At 42.2% G+C, this 21,789-nt stretch overlaps 1 protein-coding gene across 1 annotated transcript in view; it reads left to right on the top strand.

Annotated features, from left to right (window-relative positions):
• The first annotated feature begins 6,151 nt into the window (after positions 1-6,151).
• Positions 6,152-21,789, top strand: part of MBOAT2 (membrane bound O-acyltransferase domain containing 2) — a 155,200-nt gene continuing 139,562 nt past the window's right edge. Inside the window, exon 1 of the mRNA XM_049784522.1 lies at positions 6,152-6,337. Within this exon, the coding sequence (XP_049640479.1) occupies positions 6,263-6,337 (75 nt within the window). The 5' untranslated portion in view covers positions 6,152-6,262. The remainder of the gene's footprint in view (positions 6,338-21,789) is intronic.

Raw genomic sequence — 21,789 nt, 5'->3', positions numbered from 1 at the left:
AAGCAAAACTTTGGTAGGGTGGAGGCTTGGCCCACCCTCTCCTCTTGAGATGGTCAGCTTTGTGCTGCTTGGTCTTGTGTGGCCATAATTTTTCACAGCTTTGTTTAGATCTGTTTGAGAAAAGACTGAGTCTATGGAGCTGGCCCAGTTCGAACACGATGACTCCAGGTTTTATTTCTTAAACAAATAAAATTAGACTGAATGTAAGCTTAGAGACCGAAGAATTTCTAAAAGTTTCTAGAAGTTCTTGGAAATCATACAATTTTAGAGGAAGAATGGAGTTGTTAAAATGGTTTAGTTTTGTAATCAGAATCCTAGACAACAGAAGTGAAGATAGTGACTTGTTTATAGTTATAGAACTCATCAGTAAAAGCAGAGACAGTACTTTGATATAGGTTTTCTAAAGACATTATTTCCTATCTACTTTCTGTTCCTGCATTCAGCCAATTTAGTGGTATATTCGTTGAAGCATGTTAAGTCTTAAAGAGTGGGTTTCTGAATTTCATTTTTTTGGTCTTAAACTAGCTTGGAAGCAATTCAAGATGACAACCAGTTAACTGGTGCTCTGATTATGTGTATAGCTCAGTGCTTTTCATCATCAAAGTTATTCCAAGATATAAAGGTAAAAAAATATAGGTAAAGTAATGGCCGTAGCTCTCTAATCTCATAACACATACCATGAAACATAAGCAGTTTGAGATTATTCATTGTTCTGAGTGGCTTATTACAAAATAAAGTGGGAAGGAAAATTTTATTTGAGAAATCTTTAATTACCAAAGCCATTTTAGGAAGCAAGAGCAGTGAAGCCAGGACAAGAACACTAGGAGATAGTCATTTTATTATACCAGAACTCTGCTCATGGCACTTATGATTTGGTATTGTTAATTACGCTTATTAAAAGTGAATGCTCTATCAAAATTCCTTTCCTACCCATTATTATTTCTAATACTAATATCTTTGAAAATAATTTAGTCTGTTATTAATTTCATGCTGTAGTCACAATATTCCTGTGTGGTAGAATGAACAGTTGTCATCATTCATAATAACAATGAGAAACTTAAGGCACAGAATTATGCAGAGTTTTCAAGTTCACAGCTATTTGGTAGAACAGCTAGGACAAAAATTCAGGTCTTTTGATTTTAAGACAAGTTTTATTTTTTTCCTGAGAATGTTCTTTTGATTTCAATACTAAGAAAAAGTATTAAATAATTTCCTTAAAGAATTTCAGTTTTGGGCCGGAAAGATAGCACAGTGGTACACAGGACGAACCTCGGTTCGAATCACGGCATCCCATAAGGTCCCCCGAACCTGACAGAAATGATTTTTCAGTGCAGAGCCAGGAGTAACCCCTGAGTGCCACCAGGTGTGACCCAAAATCCAAAAACAAAACAAAAAAAAAAAGAATTTCAGTTTCATTTAGGTGACTGTTCTTTAAGCATAGCAAGTAAGCAGTAAATATTTATTTATTTTGGTTTTTGGGTCACACCTGGCAGCGCTCAGGGGTTACTCCTGGCTCTATGCTCAGAAATTGCTCCTGGCAGGCTCGGGGAACCATATGGGATGCTGGGATTAGAATCGTCATCCTTCTGCATGCAAGGCAAATGCCCTACCTCCATGCCATCTCTCCAGCCCGTATATATTTATTTTTAAGAATTCAGTTAGTGAGAATTATTTTAAGAGGACGGATGTTATCTGATGTAAAACAGTGAGGCATTATATGTAATTTGTTCAATTCTTTCCCTTCCATCACTATTTAAAAGCTTCTTCTTATCTAATTATCAGATAATGGTAAGAAGGCCTGGATAAAATTTATGTTATCACCAAGTTATTAGCTTTGCTTAAAATATATGCCTCCACTTCTTTATTAAAAGCATGCAAATTAAATAATTTGAATACAAGACAAATAACTTCCAATTTCAGTTTACAATTTTTAGGCAAATACTTAACATTTAAAAGTTTGCCATGCATGAGGTATAATTCTGAGGTTTTTATATAGGTGCACATATTTAACCCCAAAACCCAAAAATGAAATAGATATCATTCTTATGCTCATTTTTACATATAAGGAAACTGAAGTTTAGAAAGGTTAAGTAGGGTCTATAGACATAGTACATGTGGCACCACCAGGAGTGGTCCCTGAGCACCTCTGAATGTGTCCCCTCCCCAAAATAAAGATTAAATAACTTGATCAAGGTCTTTCAATTAATAAAAAGAAAAGGTAGTCCAGGGCCCGGAGAGATAGCACAGCGGTGTTTGCCTTGCAAGCAGCCAATCCAGGACCAAAGGTAGTTGGTTCGAATCCCGGTGTCCCATATGGTCCCCCGTGCCTGCCAGGAGCTATTTCTGAGCAGACAGCCAGGAGTAACCCCTGAGCACTGCCGGGTGTGGCCCAAAAACCAAAAAAAAAAAAAAAAAAAAAAAAAAAGAAAAAAAAAAAAAGAAAAGGTAGTCCAAATAAACCTAGGTCTGACTCCAAAATAGAAGCTGTCTATAGCACTCTGTATTTTACCTATGGGTTTATGACTCTGACAGCTAAAATTTCCAAATGGCTAAAATACTCACTAGTCTAGATATTAAAGAACTTTTCTGTATTCACTCTTTTTTAAGTATGTTGTCATGTCATATGAAAATCCCGACTAAAAAGAACCCCTTTTTGTAGACATTTGTAGACATAATTTGTTCTAAATCTGAGATTGTATCATAATTTTACTTATTTTAGGTTACAATGTTTAAAGTTGTAATATGCCTCGGTTTCTTTATTAAAAGCATGCAAATTAAATAATTTGAATAAAAGACAAATATCTTCCATTTCCAGTTTACATTTTTTAGGTAAATACTTAACATTTAGAAATTATTACCATGCATGAAATACATTTAAATTTGTCCTTTAGTTTGTCTGCTCAGCGACCTGTATGCTTTCTTGTATGTCCCCAAAGTAGAGAAAAGGAAACTAAGATTATATTAATAGAGAAGTCCATCTGGATGATTGGAATAATATGTTTTAATGAGTTGCCCAGTGACCAAACCTGCTGCCTAATTCATTCTAAGTCCCACTGGAATACCACTCCAGGGAGAAGTGAAAGTCCTGGCTTTTTAGCTCTTCCTTTGAGCCTTTATTCAATTAGAACTGAGACTGTCACAACTTAATCATTTGAACCAAGACTGTTAGGCAGGGATAACTGATCAATTCCATGGCCCTACTTTTAGAGGAGCAATATAAGGAAGCTCATGTATTCATATCTGAGTGATCTCATCACCCAAAATTATAAAGAGTCAGATAAGCTGCAGACCCATGAAATATTCTGGACTGGGTTTTGGGGCAAAGGAGAGGATCTAGTATTAAGAGGTAAACTGAAGGTAGAGCAGGTGGATCTCAATCCTTTTCTTTTCTTTTCTTTTCTTTTTTTTTTTTTAATAAGTAGTGCATTCATGTAAACTTAGCTTAGCTTTGCTGTGAAGGTTGGATAGACCTATCTCACCTGTTGGTTGTGGGGATTTCATGAGCTATACCTTTGGTCTGGGAACTGTCGCCAGTCTGTTCCTCTCAGACTTCAGTGACCACCACACTCCCTCACTCAAAATTTTTGTGGCTTGTTATCTGTAATCAATTATAGTCTGAAAGTGTCAATATTTTGAGAGAAGCTATATTCAAAACAGAAAGTAGTATATTGTCAAAATTGTTTGATCTTACTATGCCAAATTTAAAAATTAAACTTGTGTGTGCATATGAAAATTTTTTTCTAGGTTTCTGTACTATCTGGGGTTCCAATCAACTTCAACCATTTGGTGGTCTTGAAAAGTATCCCTGGAGTGTGAAGGTAAAGCATTGATCCTTTTAAAAGTGTTTAAAACAAGAATCAGGCAATTAAACCTTCACTGACCATTAGTTATTTCTACTTAAGTCTCGAGTGTCAGATCACTGAGTTTTGGCTTCTCCTGGGGCTCGCTTCCATCTTTTTAAGTTTTCTAAATACAAGTGGACACACACATTCTAAAGGAATTTAAATGGTTGAGAGTGAGTAGGTTGGATGCATACACACACCACTGCCAAGGCTGAAAAGTGCAATGGGCATTGCACCTCTGTAGAATGGGGGGGGGGTGGTAGTGGGGAAATTAAGGGTGAAGGATGGCTCAGGACCCTGCAAATTTTCAGGGTGAGCCTATCATGCCTAGGCTTTTGACTGCAGAGCACCTGCACTATAATACATGCCAGGCACAGGTGTGAAGCATGTCTCTCACAGGACTGACGCGTTGCAGGGCAGTGTAGATTCAACACGAATCTCTCCACCTCCCAGAGGTCCAAATAGGACTAGAGCACCGAGAGGTCTGGCCAAAAGATACGAAGACCAGTAAGTGGCTTTGAGTTTGGGCCGATTCCCACCACACGAAGAGACTTATCTAGGTCAGCGTTTTTCAACCACTGTGCCACGGCACACTACACACTAGTATGCCGTGAGATATTTGGTGTGCTGTGGGAAAAAAATTCCAATTTCATCCGTAACATGCGGCTTCGGCTCACAAATAGACCAAAATCTTTATCATCATTTATTATTTCATAATAAAGTAATTATAAAATAATGTCTTGTGTTTATTTGATTCCTAGTCAAGAGAATCATTTCTATATAGCTAATAGAGGCCCAGAGTTATTTTTCCCCCACATTTTGAATGGTGGTGTGCCTCAGTGAATTTTTTCATAAAAAAAAAAGTGTGCCTTTGCACAAGAAAGGTTGAAAAAGAAAAGACTGATCTATGTCACTTTTTTGGTTGCTGGCCCGCCACTCTTTCTCCAGTTCGGCTTTGTCCCTTCAGCGACTATTATTTCTTGTGTTTATTTGATTCCCAGTCAAGAGAATCATTTCTATATAGCCAATAGAGACCCAGAGTTAAATTTATTTTTTTCACATTTTCGAATGGTGGTGTGCCTCAATGAATTTTTTTATGAAAAAAAAAAAAAGTGTGCCTTAGCACAAAAAGGTTGAAAAAACACTGATCTAGGTCACTTTTTTGGTTGCTGGCCCCCCACTTCTCCTTTTAGCTCTGTCCCCTCAGCGACTATTATTTCATAATAAAGTAATTATAAAATAATTTTTTTGTGTTTGATTCCCAGTCAAGAGAATTACTGTCTATACAGCCAATAGAGGCACAGTTAATTTTTTTTTTCATTTTCGAATGGTGGTGTGCCTCAGTGAATTTTTTTCATAAAAAAAAAAAGTGTGCCTTTGCACAAAAAGGTTGAAAAGCACTGATCTAGGTCACTTTTTTGGTTGCCTGGCCCCCCACTCCTTCTCCAGTTCGGCTTTGTCCCCTCAGCGACTATTATTCTTGTGTTTATTTAATTCCCAGTCAAGAGAATCATTTCTCTATAGCCAATAGAGACCCAGAGTTAAATTTATTTATTTTTTCACATTTTTGAATGGTGGTGTGTCTCAGTGAAATTTTTCATGAAAAAAAAAAAGTGTGCTTTTACACAAAAAAGGTTGAAAAAAAAAACAACATCTGATCTAGGTCACTTTTTGGTTGCTGGGCACCCCCCTTCCCTCTCCAGTCCCTTTGTCCCCTCAGCGACTTCCCTCAGGCCTCCCCTTTTGTCTGTCAGCCACTGTCCCCTTTGGTAGCCACCATCTCTCTCTATCTCTCCCTCCCAGAAGAGGGGCTGCGCTGGTCCCCCCCAACTCTCGAGAAAAAGAATAAAATGGTGGGAGGGCGCAACCTCCCACGCTCACATCACATAGTCGCCACCCACCAACCCACCCACCCACACAGGAGCCACCCCCATCCGCCTCAGCCTCGCCACCCTCGCCGACCCCTCAGTGCGAGCCTGAGGGGAGAGAGGGGGGGGAGGGAGGGGCGTGCGGTGAGGCCGGAGCCTCCTGATTGGCTGCGGGCGTCGAGGTTCCGCGCTTGCGATTGGACGGCAGAGCCCTGCGCTAGGTGGGGAGGGGGCGGCTGGAAGCTGCTGGAATGCCAGTCAGGGGGCGGGGGGGGCGGGCGCGCGGCCGGAGGGGGGAGGTGAGAGGCGGGGGGGCGCGGTGCTGAGGAGGAAGAAGGGCGGAGCCTAGCACGACCACGCCCCATCCCTGGCCCCGCCCCTCGCCGCTCCGGCTCCGGCTCCGACCTAGGCGGGCGGCCAAGGAGGGGCAGGCGCGGCGCGCCGAGCCGAGCCGAGCCGAATAGCATCTCCATCCATCCTCGGCGGCGGTCGGTCCTGCGCGCGCGGGCGGGCGGGCGGCTGGAGCGCGGCGGGCGCAGCGCCAGGCCAGCCATGGCCACCAGCACCACGACGGGCTCCACCCTGCTGCAGCCCCTCAGCAACGCCGTGCAGCTGCCCATCGACCAGGTACCCCCCTCGAGGCGGCCCTGTTGCTGGCTGGCCTCGCTGCCCCCCCGCCCCGGAGGGGAGGGGGAAACTGACACCCGTGAGGGGCGCCTAGTTGAAAACGCGGGCTGTGGACTGGGGGCACCCCGCCTCTTATTGTCCTCCCGCTGCCTCGCCTCGCCTCTGCAAGCTGCCCCCTCCACAGACGACCCCACCCAGCCCCCCCACTCGCCCGGCCCGTGCCCTCGGATTCGGGGAGCCCAGTGGGGGTGCAAGCTAGCAGAGCAGGTGGTTGGGCTCTCTCTGGGCATCGGATCGTGCCCTCGAGCAGGCTCGGCCCCCCATTACTGTCCTACACCACCAAAGCTTCTCTGGGACTCTCTGGGGGCTTGGAGACCCCCCCAACCCTAAAGCCGCTCTGGTTCTGGGGTGCGTGGGCTGCACCCCCCAACAAGACGGTGCTGTCTGGGCTTTGCACGCTTGTGGCACACTGGACGCCTGCCTGCCTGCCGAGTGGCCCATCCATGCCCAGGTGATGGCAGGTGGGGGTTGCCCCAGGCCAGCTCAGGTCCAGGGGGTCAGCGCCCCGCGAGGAAGTGGGGCTCGGTTTTTGGAGACCCAGAGGCAACAGTTTGGAGGAAGGTTTTGGGGAGGAAAAGTCAAGAGCTTGGGGCTCCTGTCAGGATTCCCAGCGGAGAAAGTTGCCACCGCGCAGCGCAGCCTTGGAAGGCTGGCACCCCCAGAGCCGGACTTGTACCGACCTCCAAGGTGCTTTTGACAGGCAAATGGGCAGCTTTGCCAAGGGGGTCATGTCACTGGGGAGGCAGCGCAGCCAGTTTGTGCATAAAGGCCCCGAGGTTTATTTATCGAGAGGGGTGGGCTGGGGAAATAAATAGGATTGTGATGGGAGAGAAGCAGCGCCTTTGTTATTTTTGTTTGTTTGTTTTCAGTGCAGACAAGAAAGTTTAGGAAGTATTTTTTTTTTTTGTCTGCGTGACATTTAGGGAACTTGTTTGATGTCTAGGAGATGGATCATGGTTCAAGTCGCAGGCTCAAGGTAGACTGCATTTTTTTTTCTTTCCATAATGTACTCGAATCGATCTCGAAGCGTGTCTGCACTTCCACAAGGGAAAATAATGGGTCCACTGTCCCCTGAAAGTGTTGCCGTTGGTGTCCTCGGTGATTTTTATTTATAAAGCGGGATACCTCTGTGTAGACAAGGTTTTGCAGCAGCAAGATAGAAAGAACCTCTCATGTACCAATATTAACCACTTTTTCTGAGGCTTTCTTTCTTTCTTTCTTTCTTTCTTTCTTTCTTTCTTTCTTTCTTTCTTTCTTTCTTTCTTTCTTTCTTTCTTTCTTCTTTCTTTCTTTCTTTCTTCCTTCCTTCCTTCCTTCTTTCTTTTTCCTTTTTCACCCTTTTTTGGGGAGGGGAGGTTACTGCTCAAGGATCATTCCTGGGGGTCCTCTGGGGATCCTATATAAGGGCGCTAGGTATTGAACCCTGGTTGGCTACTTGCAAGGCAAACGCACTACTGGCTATAATCAATCTCTCTCCAATCTCCAGGACTTTCCTTTTTAAGACTAAAAGTAATCCAGTGACCATTGCAGAATTCTAACCACTGTTTAAATCTGAGTCCCAAACTAGTATATATAAGTCATTAACCTTGGATCCATAGTGTAATTAATACCTATTACACCCCCTACTTTGAAGAAAATGTTTCAGGCTGGTAGCTTCTAGGGCCATTGATGAAAGTAATGGGGTCCTCTAGTAGAGAGCCTGCTGTGCTTTAAAGTCATCAGTTCCTGGGCTTTTCATTTCCTCAGTCCCGTGGAGAAGGGTGGTTTTATTTTTTTTTAACTAAGGTCCACTGTGTCACCTTTCAGTGGGGCACACCCCTGATTTAAGTAGCTTGCTATGGACGTGTGAGCCAATGCAGGGGTGGTTACCTGTTTACCTTTGCTGATGAGGAGCTGGGCAGCCAGGCAGATATCTTTTCAGTCATTTTCCTCTCCCTTCCCAAACACGATGATACCGCCCCCCCCCCCAGGTCTTTGAATTGACATAAAGATGATAACTGTGATTCACCATTTTTTGAACTCATTTGAACATCTCAGCAATCCAGAGAAAGTTTTTTTCATATCTGAAATAGGCAGGAGAATCCAGGGTGTGCCAGGATTTTAGAATATTGACTTTTCTTTTTATTATCATAGTTCTTGATTTGGTGCCATGAACAATTGTCATTCTTTTGGGGCTATTCTTGGGTCACTGTATAGTATTTCGTGCTTTTTTCCCTCCTGTAAGCAAGTATTAAAAATATTGAATTAATATCACAGTACCCTTAACCTTTTATAATGAAATGAATTTTTTGGATATTATTGTAAAATTGGGCAAATAAGTGTCATTTAGTCATTATTTTAACTTGAACTAAATAGGAAATTGTTATCCTTGCCATCAACTTCTTGCCTATCTCGCTTGGAAAGGGAGACCCTCCACAGCTGGGAAGGGATCTGTGGTTGATAATTTAAGGGGTTGCCTTGGGGTAGGGGAAGAGTCTTAGCAAGAAAAGCAGCTGGAAGGACAGAGGCAGCAGGGAGAGATGAGAGACAGGATGGATGCAGGAGCAGGAAAGAGACTACTTAGCTTAGAAGCCATGTGAGATATGCACATGGTGGTTAGGGTAGGGCCTTATAAATAAAACTTTATGTCTCCTGAAACTTCATCTGACTGCCTGTGGATCATTTCCTTGCCGTTATTCTGAACCCACAGACCCGCCAGACCATAGGGGCTTGCAGGCACAGGGCTTGGCCGAGAAAGGCCTCACCATCCATCCACTGTCACACATGGACTCTTTAATTAATTATTAATACAATATATAACAGAAATAAGTTTTATAACATGTAAACAATTAACCCAATTTGAGAGAGAGCCCTAGAACTGCTTGTAAGCAAATGGTGTGATTCTACCGGAGGAACACAGACCAGGAAATGGAAAGTGTAAAATATAACTTGTTAGTATGTTACTTTGCTCTGTGCCAATTAACAATGTCTTAAGAATTTAAGAAATGATCAAGATATCTGATATCAGAGGAAGAAAAGTACTTAGGGGGGAGTAAAAGAGTTTTCATTTTTATTAGAGTACACAATTTAGGAAACTATAGACATTTTGTAAATGTATGAAATATACAAGAATGGACATACAGGTAGTAAAGTAGAAAAGACAGGAAAAAAATGTTTGTTTGGTTTTTTTTTTTTTTTCCCATTAAGCCCAGGATGGAAAACAAAAGACCTCGTCTCAGACTCACAGATTGTTTAATCTCTCTTGAGAATTTCAGAGTGACCTTGAGGTAGTCATAGTATTTGTTCAGTAGGCCTTAAATTGTGACAAAAATAGAAAACGTAGTATTGAGTGAGGTTCAGTGATGCTCTAAGATAGGAAATAGCTAGCATATGATGCTTCCTTTATCTAGGCCTGGCTTTCAGGAGGCTTGATTTCCAAGCTGATTACCTTAAAAAGATGTATGGAGAGAGGGTTTTGAGGAGGATTTGGGTTTAGGCCAAAATATGCCAAAGGAAAGAACCAGCATGCCATTCAGAAGACTTTAGATGGATGCTCTGGAACATAATGATGGGCGGGGGAAGGAGGAAGACCTGTTATGTTACTGATTGCAAAGTGAAGTTATAATTTAGTGTAATAGTTTCTAGTTTACACATCCTTCACTTGTATTATTTAATTAAGACTTTATAACTCCTTATGAGGTCAGATAATTCAAGGCTTAAAGTGTGTTAGCTGTATTCAAATATAAACATGCACATTCTTTTATAAGCATTTACGGTGACATTTTTTATGTATAATAGTTATAAAAGAATATAGTCAAGAGTTTGACTAAAAGGTCAATTTGTAATCTTCACATTTGGCAAGTAATATTGGTAGAACATTGTTTTAGATCTGTGTTGCCAGTCTTTTGGAGGGAAGGTAGGAAGCTTGCAAACATTGAGGTGCTGGTGGTAATGATTTAGATGGGGAAAACCATATACTTCTGTGAGAGAGAAATGTAGGATAGCAGTCTTAAAAAATCTATTTTCTGGGCCTGGAGAGATAGCACAGTGGTGTTTTGCCTTGCAAGCAGCCGATCCAGGACCTAAGGTGGTTGGTTCAAATCCCGGTGTCCCATATGGTCCCCCGTGCCTGCCAGGAGCTACTTCTGAGCAGACAGCCAGGAGTAACCCCCTGAGCACCACTGGGTGTGGCCCAAAAACAAAAAAAACAAAAACAAAAACAAAAAATTTTCTTTTTGGTCAGCTGATCAATCTTTTCTGTATATTCTCCTATCTCTTACTCAGGTAACCAATTGAAGTGAGGACATATGCAGGAGAAATAATAGTTTAAAAACTTTAATTTTTAGGGGCTGGTGAGATGGCACTAGAGGTAAGCCTGCCTTGCAAGCGCTAGCCAAGGAAGGACCATGGTTCGATCCCCCCAAGCCAGGGGCAATTTCTGAGCGCTTAGCCAGGAGTAACCCCTGAGCATCAAACGGGTGTGGCCTGAAAAATAAAAAAAACAAAAAAACAAAAAACCTTTAATTTTTAGGGGCCAAAGACATAGTATAGAGGGTAGGGCTCTTGTCCTGGATGCAACTGTTATGGTTCCTAAGCCCACCAGAAGTGATTCCTGAGTGCAGAATCAGGAGTAATCCTTAAGTCCCACTGTGTATGGCCTGCAAACAAAATACAAACTAAGAAACCCTTTAACTTCCATAATTCTCTCATAGTTCTGGGTTACAATGAACCACATTTTCATGGGTAAGTAAATAAATGAAATTCTCAGTATTGAACAGTTCTAAGAGCATGACTTTTAGGAGAAGAATATGATTGGCAAACAAATCAAGGATTCATTTGAATGTTGTCATTTGTATGCTGTAGGTTTAGGACATAAATACGGAACTCATTTGACTGCCCTGTCTACTTTTATACCTATAATGGGTGAACATAAGTCTTTGTCTGATGTTCAAGCCAATCTGCTTAGAAGATTCCTTTTTATAAGGAACTGGGGATTTTGACTGTATTTTGGGTCCTGTCAGTTAACTAATTTTAGCCATGTCACTTTACATAAGTGAGTTTCCTCCTGCGTAGAATATGCATTACATTATATCTTAACATTCCATGTTCTGTTTGTTTCTTTCATTGAAGAAGCTGCCCCCTTCATTCTTGTTTAGACTAAATTGAGAAACTATAAAAATTTAGAGAGGAACATGAATGAATAAATTAAAAAATTGTCAATAGTAAGAGCTATTACTGCCTCTGTTTAATCTAAAGCCTCTGGGCAAAATACCACATGCCCTGAAAATTATAGTACCATTATTTCCCCATATTTCTTTTTCCTTTATTGATAAAAGTAGAAGAATAGTGGCGTAATTGAAAGATATCATTGGATTTGGAACTAGATCCTGCTATCCTCATGCTCTTGGACAAATTGTGTTCTTTAAATCCCAGATTCCTAAAATGTAAATAAATAAATAAATAAATAAATAAATAAACTTTCTTGTAGAGTACTGTGAAGATTGAAAGACATCTATGTAAAGCCTGCTGAGTATATATTTGAGGCACTGTCCTTTCCTATACACAGTATACAGCACTTGGAATTGTTTTTTTTTATTTTGAGAAACTGACATTTGGTCACATATTTCATGTTTAATTGCTGAAATTTCATTGTTTAGGGAGGGAAATACATAGCTTGGATTTGGTCATGTGCTCGTACTGATTAAACTAGGATTAAAATCTAGTCTTGAATTTGGAATCCAAAGTGGGTTTTTTTTTTTTTTTTTGTTCCCTTACCACTTCTAGAGTTCTTTGCTTCCTATGTGAGGGGCCAGAGTAATATCAGAGTGGTAGGGCATTTGCCTTGCACGTGGCCGACTTGGGACGGACCCAAGTTCGATCCTCAAATCCAGGTTCCATTCCTGGGATCCCATACAGTCCCCAGAGCCTGCCAGGAGCGATTTCTGAGCACTAGCCAAGAGTAACCCCCAATCACCACCAGGCGTGGTTCCAAAACAAAAACAAAACAAAACAAAAAGCTTCCTATATATGATGCCTCAATAGGTACAAATAATCCTAATCTCTTGTTTATTATGGTCTACCAGGACTAACTTCTTTTTTTTTATTTTGAGAGAAATAAGCAAAACCACTCATACACTGTTTTGCTAGCACTCCATTTAACAGGTAGAATTCTTCAAGGATAGACATTGGCCAGAAATCTTATAGTAACATGAGTCATAAACATGACCCTCAGAAGAGTGATCTTTTAATGAGTTTATGAATGGCATGGGTGAAGCCTGAAGTCATGTGGTAGTAGATATGTAAGGACTGGAAGAGAGGAGGGAACTAATATGGGAAAAGACAAAATCAGAATTGAGGAGACAGGATGATGCTTGTTGTAGTATCTTTTTTTTCTTTGCTTACTTAGTCCAGCGTATTTCTCCAAGCCTGAAACCACTGTGCCTTTCATGTAAATCTTTTCCCGATTCTCATCAAAATTACTCATTTCTTCTTTCACTCTTAGAAGTATTTATGGCAGTCTTCTGTTGTATCTGTACTCATCACTGGGGCTTAGATCCTAATCATGTTCTAGCCTGAACAGAGGAAAGATTAAATAAACTAGATAACCAAAAAGACTTTAAGCACCACTTCCTAAGCAATGGGCAGATTGATGGAAATCATCCAGAAATAATACCAAGCCCCTGTATAGGTAGTACACCTTGAGGAGAAAGTAGGAAGGGTGACAACTCAAAAGAGGGGACATATCAGTAAAGGGGAGCTCCAGAGCAGTGGTGAACTTGAAGGAAGAACTATGGAGAGAGGAACACATTTACCTACTCTCATCCTCCTTTCTTTTCTCAGGGCAAGTTAGTGCTTTGGGGACCCTGAATAATGTGGACAGTAGATCTGGAAGGCATTTTAACAACTCTCCAGAACAACATGATTGCTAATATTTTACAGTGTAACTCTTTCTTACCTGATAAACACAACAAGAAACCTTTTGTCAGACACCATTCTCTTTTCAGTCATACATTTTTAAAAAGTAGTTGATTCTCACTATTTGCATTCTCCTATTTACTTTTCTAACTATTTGTAATCAGGCCTGTAACCATTGTAACCTTCTGACTTCAAAATGAGTAGCCAAATTCAGTAGCAAATTCAGAAAAACACAATACTAATCTGTCACTCTGCAGCTTCTGTGTTGTGGTAGTGCTTTTAAAATGTGGGACAATGTATTAACAATCATATGTATTATTAAGTATATTTCTGTGCTCCCTCAGGCCTACTGAGGGACGTGCTAAGAAACTTGTATGTGAAGCATGACTCCGTCTCCTTTCCCTTCCTTGAGTAGTTTCAGAAGCCAGTAACTATCTCCCTGTTTTCATTTTTATTTTTTATTTTATTTTATTTGTTTTTGGGCCACAGCTGGTGCCGCTCAGAGGTTACTCCTGGCTCTGCACTCAGAAATCACTCCTGGCAGGCTTGGGGGGGACCATTTGGGATGCTGGGGATTGAACCCCGGGCCTGTCCTGGGTCGGCTGCATGCAAGGCAAATGCCCTACCTCTGTGCTATCACTCCGGCCCCGGCCTGTTTTTATTTTTTAAGGGTTATTCATATTATCAAAAGGTTTTAAAAATGTAATACAGTTGGAAAGAGTTGATATTTACCCAATGAACATGTCACTTCCAAAATATAATGCAGCATAATTGTGCTACCACAGTGCAATCACAAGGTTTGGGAGGAGTGAGATTCACGGTTGGTGCTCAAAAGGGTGGCCTGAAATGAGACATGTGTCGAGTGGAAAGGTGTCTAGGTCCCCTGCCATCCTGTTAGTTTACTTTGTTTGTCTAACCTCATGTATAGAACATTTCACAAATCTACATTTGGGTTCTTTCTTACCAAAAATCCTTAAAAATCTCTACCGATGCTCTTCACTCTTTATTTATTATCCAGACACGCTTTTACTGCCCTTACTCATTCACAGTCTCCAGACCTAGATTTCAGTACTTCTTCTTTTTAAAGATCTTGCTATCTCATCTCAGTATCTTTCCCTGCCTTTGGGTAAGCTCTTTTCTCTGCTTGAAATACCCTTAGTATTTTGACCTGGAAAACCCTGTAGTTTTCTATGTTTAGTTAAAAGAGTCAAAGACTGTACCTCCTCGATGACCTTTTAAAACTGCGCCATTCTTTCTAGTCATCACTCGCGTGTAGGCCTCCACCATGCATGCATGTGTTCTCTGCACACATGTTTGCAGCTGGGATGCTTCTACCACAGGCCCATGGAGTTCCCTATGGAGCAAGCTTCTCAACCTTTGCTCTAAGTCCTAGGGAAGCTGGGCTGTAAGAGAGCCGAGGCAGGTAGCTTGTCCTGCCCACTGCCTCTGGAGCTCTGAACTTGAACAAGCCATTCCTTTCCCCATTCTGCCAAGCCAAACTTATTTTGCTCACATCTCTGTTAGGAATGATTTACAGAGTTCATTTTCAGGGTCTTTGTTCTTTTTCCCCAGGCTGCTCATCAAAAAGAACCACCTTTCTTTCCCTGTTGATCACGGCCTTTAGTCAGTTGCCTGCTGGCTTTGCCCACTCTGCTCAATCAGCATATGCAGCACTGAAGTTTTTTCCTTTTTATTTGCTTACAGATTTGTCTCTTTTAAACTCAAAATCCACTTCGAATATGTGTCTCCTCTTATCCATAGCTCAAAGGGTATAGTCGCCACCCTTGGCATGTACAGAAGTATTTAGAGCACACTATCTCAAGTTCTGATTATTACTTAGTAGCCATGTAGTTGGTCTAAGCATTGGATGGTCTTTTGTAAGCTTCAGTTTCCTGGTCAGTACAATCAGGCCTATGGGAGGCCCATTCCAAGAGGTTGTGCTAAGCCTAAGGAAAGGAGGCAATTAGGGGCAGAGCCTAGTGGAAAGCACAGCAGACATGGGTGCTCTTCAGTGGTGGGAAGAGACCCGGATGGAAGGCTTAAGCAAGGCCTCAGCTTCAGCAGCAGTTAGGATGTTCCCAGCCACCTCTTTGATGCATATTTTATTATCTAGGATGTGCCAGTGTGCTGGACATGGAGCTCCAAAGAGAAAAGTAATCTCAGTGATTTTTTTTTTCAAACTTTCTCAAAACCACAGTGACTTGGAGGATTCAGCCAAGCTAGGAGCCAGGCTGTGCCTTGAGAGAATTCCATAGCCAGTGTGGCTTTTGTGCTAGACCTTCTAGGAGATCTTGCTCCTGGCACTTTCTGTCCCAGTATCTTCCAGTATCTTCCAGCATTTCTTCCCTCTTCAGCTGGAAGGCAGATGAGATGACCAGGGAATCAGTGGTGACACTTCATTGGAGAAGGTGCCCCTCAGTGGGCCCTTCAGCTGGCTGAGCACCCTAGACTGGGCTCAGCACTGGGCAGTTGGTTCCCTTCAGTTGGTTACTGACAGGCCTGCCCCTGGCCATACGCTTCTAGAATCAGAGTGCTCTGGTTGGTGACAGCACGCAGGACAGAACTCATTAGTTAAAAGGCAGCTGCAGGAACTTGAAGAACTATGTAGCTTCCAGGGATACTTAAAAGGAAAAGTATAAGGTGCTGAGGAAATTTGAAGGACTCTGACTCATTTATTCAAAAGGAAATGAAGCTAACTATGGAGGTTCCACTATTCTCAGCTTTATGCTTACATGCAGGATGATGAGGCCTGATTGGAAAGCGAACATTTAAGAGCATTGTTATCAAGAGGTGGGCTACAAGGAAATGGTAGCATGCCTAATTTACCTATCCATAAAAGACAAAAGGCTGCCCATTTTACATCCCCAGACCTCTCTCCCCTGTAATAGGGTCCTCCTTTGGGACATCTCTCACACCTTCTAACCAGCTACTAAATGGGAAGCCGGGCTTTTGTCCAGCAGAGATGAGTGTTTAAAGGGGTTGCAGTGAAGCAGTCACCCATTATCCTCCCAAGTGGCAAACCAGTGACTGCCCAGCCAACTGCCAAATAGATCTGATGCTTGACTGGCTTGCTCTAGTCCTGCCTCGCATTGGATAGTCAAGCATACTTATTCTTGTAACCCCCGAAAAAATTCTTTTGATTTTTTGGGGGGAAGGGCCTAGTAGTGCTCAGCAATAAAGCTAGTGTTCTCCAGTTAGTGCATGCTTTCTAGCCCTTTGAGCTATCTCCTAACCCTTTTCATTTTTTGCAGGTTTTCTGTGTCAGATTCAGAAGGTGAGGGTTGTAGATAATATACAATTATAAACGTCTTGAGGTTGCTCAGCTAGATGTATATTAAGGTAAATAGTTCCCTGATTATACAAACAGAAAATTCCAAATCCTTTCAGTTTCTTTGGAAAACGAAACATAGATAAAGCTACAATACATGAAAGACATTGAGTGATATTTACCTTGTTAAAGCTGAATATAGAGAGAGGCTCTGCCTTTTCCAAAACGACTGGTTTCAGAACCACTTGTCTCCCAGGTGTTCAATAAGTAGTGATTGGATTGAATACATCTAAATTAACAATATCCAAATTGAAAAGATTATAATTGTAAAACCCTTCAGTGGAGTTCTAGAAATGAGTTTTATAGAAGGAATTGCCTGAGACTAACCTGAAGTCTTATGACTAAACCCTGAAAGATTTTGTTTGCTGTAAGGTGTTGTTTAGCTCTTCAAGACAAGGATTAGGTAAAATAAATGAAAGCCAACACGATTCCAATTCAGATTAGATGTCTAGAGGACACCAGCCAATGCTAATACAAGTCGAAACTAATGTATAGATACAACTGTTTCCTATGGAACACTCAGTGTGGCCATATGGAAACTCTGTGCTCAATCTAAAAGGAAAGCCCCATCATTCATGGTTGTTTTCTTTTTTGGGGGGTGGGGGGCGGGGAAGGCTTTCCAAGCAGTGCTCTTGGGGTCTTTTTCTGCCACCTTTGGCCTAGCAGTGTTTAGGACTCCCATAGCTACACCTGACAGTGCTTTGTGGCATGTTGTGGCATGTAGTTCTGGGGAGTAAAATCAGAGTCTTATGCATACAAGGCCTTTACTCAGCCATTTGAACTATTGCCCTTGCCATTCAGTCACTTTTGTTGATAGTAACACCTTCTTTTATTGTCAGTCCCCCCTTTCCTCCCTTCCCTCTGTTTGTTGTTGTTGTTGTGTTAACTGGCGTTGTGCATATGCTTGACTGGTGTAGAGGTTGCAGATGTTTTTTTGGAGGAAAGTTGAGCCTGCGAGGAATCTCACACTGGGTTGTGGCTTTTGCACACTCTGCCAGAGAGCTTGCTGGGTCATGGAGCTTGATGAGGCTCACTTTGGGGGTGCACATTACTCACTGGATTGCTCTCTAGTTGCAGTGCTCACATGTCTTTTTCATTGGGCTGCTTGCTGGGGGTGGGGGGTTACATGCTGGAGCTGCTGCACTTTCACACGCTGGTGAAGGGGCAGCTGGATATGGTTTGCAGTACCAGGGTTTTTAGCAGAGTTGCTGGGATGGTGCCCAGGGCCTGGAGGCAGCACTAGAGACCGAAGTATAGCCTCTTCCTTACAAGACAGGTGCTTTGGCCACTGCGTCACCTCTGGCCCCAAACGGCGTTTGTAAGGAAAGTGATGTTTAAAGTTGGCTAGAAGTTACACACTTTTTTTGTTTTGTTTTGTTTTGTTTTTTTGTTTTTTGGGCCACACCTGGCGGTGCTCAGGGGTTACTCCTGGCTGTCTGCTCAGAAACTAGCTCCTGGCAGGCACGGGGGGGACCATATGGGACACCGGGATTCGAACCAACCACCTTTGGTCCTGGATCAGCTGCTTGCAAAGCAACGCCGCTGTGCTATCTCTCCGGGCCCACTTTTTTTTTTTTTTTTTTTTTTTTTTGAGCCTGAAAATACTGAACAAAAGGCCAGACTGAACTTATTTGCCATCAAGAAGCAGTTGGCAGTTTCTGTTACATTAATGGAATCATTCTAATCTGGGCATGCAGTTCTAAGGCTTTCATGGAACATTGACAAGTCAGATTCTAGATATAGCAGGACAGTCAGGGCCACAGAAGTGTGGGAATCATGTGGATACAGCAGTGGGTGACCTAATTATTATATATATATATTTATCAATATTAGTATTATATTTCATCACTTTGTAATTTTATCTTTAACTTGCCAATAGAGTTTCCATTAAAAAAATTTGGCCACATCCAGATGTGCTCAGGGCTTACTCCTGGCTCTACACCTTAAGGATCACTCTTGGCAGGCTTAAGGGGATCATATATGGTGCCAGGGAACGAATCCAGATTGGCCTGGTGTGAGGCAAGTCCCTTACCTGCTCTACTATTACTCCAACCCCAGTTTTCTTTTTTTTTTTTTTTTTTTGTTTTTGTTTTTGTTTTTTTTGTTTTTTGGGCCACACCCAGCAGTGCTCAGGCGTTACTCCTGGCTGTCTGCTCAGAAATAGCTCCTGGCAGGCACGGGGGACCATATGGGACACCGGGATTCGAACCAACCACCTTTGGTCCTGGATCGGCTGCTTGCCGCTGTGCTATCTCTCCGGGCCCCCCAACCCCAGTTTTCAATTAAATTTTATCTGACTATTCCTTTATGGCTGGAGAAGGTCACAAACTTGGAAATAGTTTTTAAAAAAAAAAATCTTTTTTTTTTTTTTTTTTTTTTGGTTTTTGGGCCACAACTGGTGATGCTCAGGGTTATTCCTGGCTATGCACTCAGAAATTGTTCCTAGCTCAGGGACCACCTGGGATGCGGGGGATAAAACCCAGGGTTCATCCTGGGTCAGGCACATGCAAGGCCAACGCCCTACCACTCTGCTATCGCTCCAGGCCTAATTTTGAAATTTTTAAAACCCCCCCCCATTAAAGTGGGCAGGTTAGAAAACCATACTACCATTTTATGGTTTTTGCAATATTACAATTATTAATTGCTATGAGTTTTCAGGATGTTTTATGGAGTATGGCATTAAAAAATACATCTAGGTAGTAGGGAATAAAATAGTACCTGGAAAAGTCTTATTGCCTTATAAACTGCTAATTATATCTCAGTTTGATTGGAGCATCTATACAAGTTTGGCCAGAATAGTTTATATTATGATAACTTTTTTGTTTCTTTGTTTGTTTTTGGGCCACACCCGGTGATGCTCAGGGGTTATTCCTAGCTATGCGCTCAGAAATCACGCCTGGTTTGGGGAACCATATGGGATGTCGGGGATTGAACCCTAGTCTGTCCTGGGTTAGCCATGTGCAAGACAAATGCCCTACAACTGGGCTATCGCTCCAGCCCTGATCTTATAACTATTTAGGCTTTTGAGTTTAAACTTAATCTTCAGTGAGTCTCACTTTAAATGTTTAGAATGCCTTTTCTAGTACCCAGACTGGCACAGCTGTTCATGTTAGCCACAATACCAGGAATAGAAGTGATGAAGACGTTTGCTGTCTGGAGCCCAGAGATTGAAGAGAGGGTGAGGAGGAGGTGCCCTTAGCTAGTACTAGTATCTTTGAAGATAGTCTGGAGATCCTCATCTAATATGTTAGTCCTGGACACTGTACTTGTGATCCCTGTATGTTCCTAGAGTATGCGACCAGTAGTCTTTCGTTACTGGAAAACATCTTTAAATGTCCTAGTATAGGAACATCTTGATAAATCTGCCACAACATTGAATTTTAGTCTTCAATTAAATTTTAGTGGAAATTTTGATAAACTAACCACAATAGAGAATTAGAATTTTGGGTATTGTTAAACCATATATCTGTTAATATATTTGATGTAAGTTGGAAGTATTACTATTTCTTTGGGGACACTACATCTGGGCAGTGCTCAGGTACTATTCCCAGACCAGTACTCAGGGGACCATATGGTTCTGGGAACTGAGAGTGATCCTCCCTACATATAATTCGAAGCATGTTCCCAGGCCATTGTGCCATCTCACTGGCCTCTGGAGGGAATCCCTTCCCTTCCTTCCAGTGTCTCTTCCCTTTCCCTCTACTCCCCCTCCCCTTCCCTCCTCTTCTTTTTCTTCCCCACCCTGCTCCTTCCCACCTCTCCCCTCCCTTCTCCTTCTCTTCCCCTCCCCTCCCTTCTCTTCCCCTCGCTTCCTCCCTTCCCACCCCTTCCCTAACCTTCCCCTTGTTCTCTCCCTCCCTTCTTTCCTTCCCTTCCTCCTTCCCCCTCCCTCCCTCTCCCCTCATTCCCTTCTCTCCTCCCCTCCCCCTCCCTCTCTCCCTTCCTTCCTCCCTCCCTCCCTCCTCCCTCCCTCCCTCCCTCCCCTCCCTCCCTTCCCTTCCTTCCTTCCTTTCCTTCCTTCCTTCCTTCCTTCCTTCCTTCCTTCCTTCCTTCCTTCCTTCCTTCCTTCCTTCCTTCCTTTCTTCCTTCCTTCCCCTTCCTTTCTGCCTTCCTTCCTCTCTCCTTTCCTTCCTTTTATTGTTTTCAGGTCATACCCTGTTCTAAATCCTCAATCTTTTTTCTGCAAATACTGTATAGTAATATATAAAGTAACTTTGTGAGGCATATGCCATCTGATAGGAAACAGTTGATTTTTTTTAAAAGAAAAGCAATTTTGGAATATTAAGTATATTGGACTTTTTTTTTTTTTTTAAGCAAAGACAAAATAAACTGGGATAGTGTCAGAGGTCTAGCTTTGGATTTTGTTTTTGATTCTTTTTCTTTTTGGTTGGGCCACACTCGGCAGCACTCAGGGATTACTCCTGGTTCTGCACTCAGGATTCATGCATGGTGGTGCCCAGGCAACCATATGGGATGTTGGAGATCTAACCTGGGTTGGTCACATACAAATCAAGTATTTGAGCCTCTTGTAGTACACTCTTCAGCCCCAGATTCTTTTCTTTTTATACATACTTATTTTATTGAAGGCATTGGCCTCTGGGAAATAAAGATAATATTAAACTTCCTTTACCTGTTTTGTCCAAACTTCAGACTTGGTGAATGCATAATATTAGGGATTTAGTTCTTGAAAAACAAAGAAGATATACAAGGAGTGCACTTTTTGCTAGGTTGGTATCACGCTGTTACCAAGTGGCTTATATGTTTTTATGTTGGACAGTATGCGTTGCGAAGCTGGACTAGTGCAAAAAAGGGAAGTCATGTGTTTTATTTATTACTATAACTTAATGTTTGACTGAGATCAAGATTAAGACTCTTTGCTGCCTCCTCTCAGAATTCAGTTGACTAGGGAGTAATAGACTGGCACACAGATTGGCATCATCCTGAGAATTGCCATATAATTGGAAAGTTTCAGTCTACAGTAAATGTCAGTACTTTGGGGACCATGTTCATGTTATGAACAGCAGTTGATGAATTATGTTTGTATTCCTCTAGATGTTAGGAGTTGCCATTTCAGTAGTAAAAATAAAACATAGAACTTATTGTTTATCTATGCAGTATAGAGTAGGGGTTTTCTAGATCCTGGAGAGACTCAGAGAGATCAGAACTCATT

Source organism: Suncus etruscus, chromosome 12 (assembly GCF_024139225.1).
Source record: "Suncus etruscus isolate mSunEtr1 chromosome 12, mSunEtr1.pri.cur, whole genome shotgun sequence".
NCBI lineage: Eukaryota > Metazoa > Chordata > Mammalia > Eulipotyphla > Soricidae > Suncus > Suncus etruscus.
The sequence above is the reverse complement of the archived record's forward strand: the minus strand, read 5'-3'. Positions and strand labels throughout refer to the sequence as shown.